General features: G+C 45.6%; 1 protein-coding gene across 4 annotated transcripts in view; it reads right to left on the bottom strand.

The window, feature by feature from the left end:
* Positions 1–332: 332 nt before the first annotated feature.
* Positions 333–6,617, bottom strand: part of NXPH4 (neurexophilin 4) — an 83,644-nt gene continuing 77,359 nt past the window's right edge. For all 4 annotated transcript variants that reach the window (XM_083486760.1, XM_083486762.1, XM_083486761.1 and 1 more), the window contains exon 2: positions 333–6,557. In XM_083486760.1, the coding sequence (XP_083342886.1) occupies positions 5,802–6,557 (756 nt within the window). In that variant the 3' untranslated portion in view covers positions 333–5,801. The remainder of the gene's footprint in view (positions 6,558–6,617) is intronic.

Genomic DNA, 6,617 nt, shown 5'->3' with positions numbered 1-6,617 from the left:
ACAGAAGACACTCCTCACTTTCGGAGTTATTTTTAAATACCTCCTTATAGAGCCAGCGGAGTAGCTATCTGCTCAGGTGTCCGGTGTGGTGCACGTGTCCTGCAGCCAGGGGTGAAGCGAGCTGCCCATGGCACCCGCTGCACCCCCCTTCCTACGCCACTGTATAGAGCGCACGCACATCCAGGCACACACACTATCAAGCTACTTTGTTAATTTCTTGCATTTCTCAAGCCCTCTGTGTAAAACGAGGAACTGTTCGTTACTGAAGCTGGGAAGGATTTTTGTTGGTGTGGGGGAAAGGTTTTAAGAAGATAAACAGTCTTGCAAAAGTGTTTCCCCACTTTTTTTTGCCGCTGTTTTATTTCAGGAAGATAATGGGCTGTAAGTTAAAGTTCCTGGCTCCCCTGAATGTTCCTCAGAGAGAAAGATAATGCAGAAAGATATGGGCTGCAATTTAATGAAAGGGTGCCCCCCCCGAGCTCCCCGGAATGTTCCTCCAGTCACCCCAGGGTGCCATAGCACACTGGTTGAAAACCAATGATAGAGATCATCCCACCACGCAGTATCTGCAGACTGCAGCATACAAATCCACAAAACCTGCACCTAGCCGTCCCAGGTGTCCCACTACATAGCTGTGACGATCCCAAAGTCTTGGGTCATGGCAAAACCTGTTCCTTCCCCCTCTTCGGAACATTATTAACGTATTCCTTTCTCTCTTATCTCAACATCCTTCTGTCTTTGCATGGTCCAAACCCATGCCACTTGTGTTCAAGCATTCTTCTGGGCACTTTAAGGCCTCCAGTTCAGCAGGCCAGAGCCCTAGCACCGTTCTCAACTCCCAGCACAGTAGCCATTAGATTCTGAAGCTCCATCAGCTTCTCTCTCTCTCAGAGCAACAAGCTTAGTACAACCTGCTGATCCAGGCAATGTGGCTTTGTTGTTTGCCAATGTCCGCCCTAGCAATCAGACAGAGCACAACAAGCTCTGGATTAAATATTCCAGATAACATGCCTCTTTGGCAACATGTATAAACTTGCAAGTTCACAAAACATGTAAACAGGGGCATGTGCAGACAGTGGTAACAGTGGCTTTCTCCAGAGGTTGCTGCACTCCTATTGCCATCAGCCACAGCCAGCACAGCCAATGGTAGGGGTGATGGGAGTTGTAGTTCAGCAACATCTGGAGGGCCACAGATTGCCCGCCTGTGCTCTCTACCTTTCACGCAGGAAAGCTCTGTGCGACATGGATCCTTTCTCTGAAGTAACATCTTCCTGAGGGAGGGAGTCAGGGAGGATTCAAACTCACTAATGCAGCCTAGAGTAGAGTAGACTAGAGTAGACAAATGTGGGGAATCCCAAAAGCATGTCATAGTCCCAACCCTGAGTGCGAGTGTGGAAAGGGAAGGATGCTGGGAAAGAATACTGACTAGGATAACCTGTCATTCCAAGGAAAATGCTTCCCCAATGTTCTGGAAATGTATATCTCATTTTGAGAATACAGGTGAAGTATGCCTTCAATTTTAAGTGGCAGCGGCGGGAGGGGGGACAGAATTTGGGAAGTTTAGGAAACGCTGATGTGATTGTGTAGACTAAGCACATCTATGCTTAGTTCTAACACAATAGGAAGTACACCAATACAGCCACAGAGACATCAGACATTGTTGAAAGCACTCACAAAATCACTTACATACACTGACAGCTGCATGAGATTCATGCCTATTACATGAGCTGATGTGCACGAGCATCCCTGTTCATGGTTGTGTACACCCACAAAACACAACAGCAGAGACAGTAGCCTGCACACACTTTCAGCTGGGCTGCTGTATTTCTCTAGCTTTGCTGCAACAAGTAAGGTAAAGGTAAAGGACCCCTAGACAATTGAGTCAAGTCAAAGACAACTATAGGGTGTGGCGCTCATCTCGCTTTTCAGGCCAAGGGAGCCGGCATTTGTCCAAAGACAGCTTTCTGGGTCATGTGGCCAGCATGACTAAACCTCTTCTGGCACAATGGAACACCGCGACGGAAGCCAGAGCGCATGGAAGCACCATTTACTTTCCTGCCACAGTGGAACCTATTTATCTACTTGCACTGGTGCACTTTCAAAATGCTAGGTTGGCAGGAGCTGGGAAACAGCAATGGGAGCTCACACCATCGCGCTGATTCGAACCGCCTATCTTTCGATCAGCAAGCCCAAGAGGCTCAGTGGTTTAGACCACAGTGCCACCCGTGTCCTGCAACAAGTAGGAGAGTAGTGAAGGTACAGCCTCTACCTTTAGAACTGGCAAAACTGGATGATTCACCACTTGGCCATGCAAATTCCAGGTGGGATCCCTTACAGCTGGGATGAGCCTTTAGACTCATGATCTACAACTCATGAATTCCAACATGAATCTTTTATTTCATTTGTAAACATCACCCACAGAGGTCCCCAAGACATCAGTCACTTGGTTATATGTGAATTGGCTGTGTTTCTGAATTCATCACCCGCTGTTAGTGTGAGTTCATAATTCAACATTTGTGTGAATGCAGCACGATGCAGCTTGCCTAACATATTCCACAACTGGCTGGATGTGTGTCACATGTCCTTCACTCATGGAAACAAAGTTGGTTTTAGGTGAAGGCAGAGTGACTTATTCTCAGTCAAAGCTACCTTCACATAAAAAGGTGCAAGTTAAAATTCAGGCCACTCTCCAATGAGTCACATTTTGTCCTTAGATTTGATTTGCAATTTTGAAAAGCAATCTAAAGTTTCATCTCTGGTGTTTAAGCTCTTGCAGCTGAACTGCACATTTGGAAGCATCAGGTGATACTGCCTTCCTAGAACTGTACTACTTCAGAATGTAGGGGGAGGAATGAATGTCTGAATGCCCTTGTTAAAACCAAGCCAAACCATAATCCCCAAACCAACATGTAGAAAGCTAGCATGACAGAGAGATAGGTAGGCTCCTTCCTCACATGCAAGCTGAATGTTTGTTTGCAGGAAGGAGCACTCAAACATTTTAACAAATGTCATAGTCCAGAAATGACTGAACCATACGGTATTGCCATACTTCTTTTACTAGTACTTGACTCACGTTGCTTTTAAAAATGAATAAATGACTGTCTTAATGACAATAAATGTTTTTGAAGTTGTACATCAGAAAATATTCCAACTGTCTGGTTTTGTAATGGCAGCACGCAATTAAATTGTTCCTTCCTTTGTAGTTGCTTTTTACTGTATGCATTCAAACCTGAAGAGCCACACGTATATTACTGTTTTGCTGTTAACTAACCAACAAACTAACCAACCAACAAACAATACTGATTGTCAAAAAAAGAAGCATATCATTTCCCTTCTTCATTTCTATACCTGGCATGTGGCAACCGCTAAAAACCAACTTGAAACCCTTTGTAATACTTGCAAGGGCCGTGGGTGGAAGGGAGAGGCTGATAAGCAAGAGGAAGGAATCAAGGGAATTCAGAGCATCACTGAGCTACGTTAGAAGTAGTTGCAATGTTACTAGAGTCTACCCACCCCTCTGAAGCCAGGACAGACTACAGACTAGCCTCTCATGGAACACCCAAAGTCCTCTAGACACACCATGTGCAAGAGGGAGCAGGGGAGCGCAGGAGCATTGCAGAAATCGCTTTCAAAGTAACTGCTCTAGAAGACTCATGTAAGCAAGCCCAGCCATACATTCTTACAAAAAATGAATCTGTTCCCTCCCTCTCATACAGTTTAGTAAGCCAATTTCTCTCTCACACCCCACCAGCACATGCAGTCACATGCAGACTCCCATTAACACCATCTCACCTACGCCGCCACTGATTTATACGGACACTCCTTACTCAAGCATTCAGATTCCTGATAGCACACACTCATACTTACATATGCAAACTCAAATGTCTCTTCATACCCTTTAACGAAATCTTTACACTGAAATATGTGAATATATTGAAAGTAGGGTTGTCAATTGTCTTTAAATAAATCTGCACCTTACCTAAACCACAAAAACGCATGTGCCTTTTTAGGATACAGCAGGATAGGCATGGCCTCCTATTAAATGTGAGATAGCTTAAAATTTAATCAACAACAGCTACCGCTCACCACTATTAAGAAGGATTGATCATCCTTTACATTTTTCTTTCTTGTGCAGAGCATTCCCTGTTACAGTAAAGTCATCAGAACCAAAATGTCTTCAAAAAGGAACAACTTCAAAATCCTGTAAGTGTTGCGGAAGATCCAGAGTTAAAAGAGAAACTGATGTGATTTTCAAATGAGCACTGTCAGCCTTAGTTGCTTTGTGCTTCATATAGCTGGCAGGAAAACCCCAGTGGGTTTTCACCCTGAAATGAAAAAAGATCTGCAAACTCTGGGTGTCAGCTGGAAAGCAAACCCATCCGCAGGAAAGAGGAAACTGCTACACCTGCAAGGACTGGACAACAGTGTGCCGCTCAGTCTTAGCCCTGCCACTCAATCAAAGGGGACAAATTTTAATCTGAGATTAAAGCTCTAGTTGATCAATCTGCAGAATAAATCAATGAATGCTTGCAGCCCTAATTAAAACACACACACTTCATTACTGTCATGGTGGCATATATGCATTCCTAGTTATACAGACTTAAATAAATGTACTTGCAAATACATATGCCATTAAGGCCAAAAGAGCACACCTAATATAGCACACATCCTTACTCGCTGTCATGCTGTGTATACACACACACACTCTCACATACACTTTCCTAAGTTGTGCACACATACATGTTTCGGTTGAATCTCACAGTCCTTAATAGAATTTCATTTGAATTTCTACTAACACTCAACTCAGGCTTCTGCTATGAACATAAAGTTCCACTTACACACACACACACACACAGAGAGAGAGAGAGAGAGAGAGAGAGATGTGCACGTGCGCACACTGAAATGTTACAGTCCCGGTTGCATCCATGTGTTCTTATGCACCTCCCAATCTTTCAGTTTCTCATGCAAACCCCGTGTTCTGACATGATCTCACCCACCGAACCCCAATCTCCCTGTTTACATTCACCTTAACTCCAGCTGACACACATTCTCACTCTCCCTCCCAATTTAACATGATTGATCCATTGCACATTACATTCCTGTATTATATGAACAGAGAAGCTCCCGAGTTTGACAATTTCTGCCCTCTGTTGGTCCTTTCCATTGTAGAGCATCTGGCAAGAGGTGAGTTGGTACTGTAGGTTAATATGCTTTTTCCACAATCCCAGGCAGGTCAATGAAAAGCTTCAGTAGCAACTCAGCTGACAATTTGTGGCTCAGTCCAAGGAGAAGAGAAACAGAGAGATGCACAGAGGGACCTTTGGCTGCTACCAGAACCTTATATTCCAAATGGGAGGCATGATCCTGAAAGACATTCTCATATAAGTCAGTGTTACAGCCCCACAGAAGCAGCAGGGTCCATTTATGCACAAAAGAGATGAAAGCCACAGCAAGCCATTTCTTCATATTGCTGGGAATTCCCTTGAGATGACCCAAAGAGCATCGGAAAGGGGGTACAGTGGGGAGCAAAAGCAACAGTGTCCTTTTGGCCAGTTTCTATTTTCCTAAAGTCCTGGGCAGTTTAGTGGCCACTGGGAAGGGAATGCCTTATGAGATGGAGAAGAATCCAGTTCCTGTTCAGAACCGGCCATCCTTCTCTCACTAAGCATCGGGGGGGGGGGGACTCTCCTGTTTCTTTCACTGCCAGCCAAAGTTCTTCCAATTCCTGTCCTGATAAAAAGAGTGCAACTTACTTAACACCCCTCTGCACTGTCCCCCCCTCCCAAAGTCTTCCCCCCTCATCAGCCAAAGTAGGGGTTCTCGTTCTGGAAGTTGTAATCTGGACAGACCTTCTGGACCAGCTTGTAGTCGATGCTGAAGAAGGAGATGAAGATGCAGATGACCTTGAAGGGCTTGGCACACAGCCAAGCGGCGTGGCTCTGCGTGTGCTCGGTGAAGCAGATCTTAGAAGGGTCATAGAGGCAAGGCTTGTTCTTGCGTGCCCGGTTGGTCTTCTCATATTCCACGTGACAGTTGAAGGTCTTGGGTTCCTTGGGCTCAGCTAAAGTGGACTGCTGAGGGTGAAGGTGCTGGGCTTGGATAGGGGGAACCAGTACATCAAACTCAACTACCTTGGTGGGTGGCACAATGCTCACAGAGACATTGCCCAGGCTGGAGGAGTTGTGACGAAAGTAGACACTGAAGGTGCCATTTATATGATCCACGATCTTGCCTGTCACCAGCAGGCTGAACTTCATGGTCTTGATGTTGAAATAGAAGTCACCCCAGCCAAAGATCTTCTTGGTTCGGCCCGCCTTCATGGAGGGCTTCCTCTTAGCTCGCTGGTTGAAGTGCTCCATGGCCGTCTGGTTCTTGGTCCAGTCCCAGGGACTCAGGGCACCACTGTATGGGTCCAGCTTGGCTTTGGATGGCTCACTGGAAAATATTCGAGCAGGGTTGAGCGGGTGAGGTTTCAAAGCAGTGCCCTTCAAGACACTTGAGGGACTCATCTCCAGGTAGTTCAGGGTCTTGGTCACATGGCCTTTCACACACGCAACCTATCAAAGAGGTAGAGAAAATAGGGAATTTGGATTAAAACAGGTGTGCTCTGAGATCCT

The sequence above is a fragment of the Podarcis liolepis genome, assembly GCF_965112155.1.
Source record: "Podarcis liolepis genome assembly, chromosome: 2".
NCBI classification, from domain to species: Eukaryota; Metazoa; Chordata; class Lepidosauria; order Squamata; family Lacertidae; genus Podarcis; species Podarcis liolepis.
This window is presented reverse-complemented; position numbering and strand designations above follow the sequence as displayed.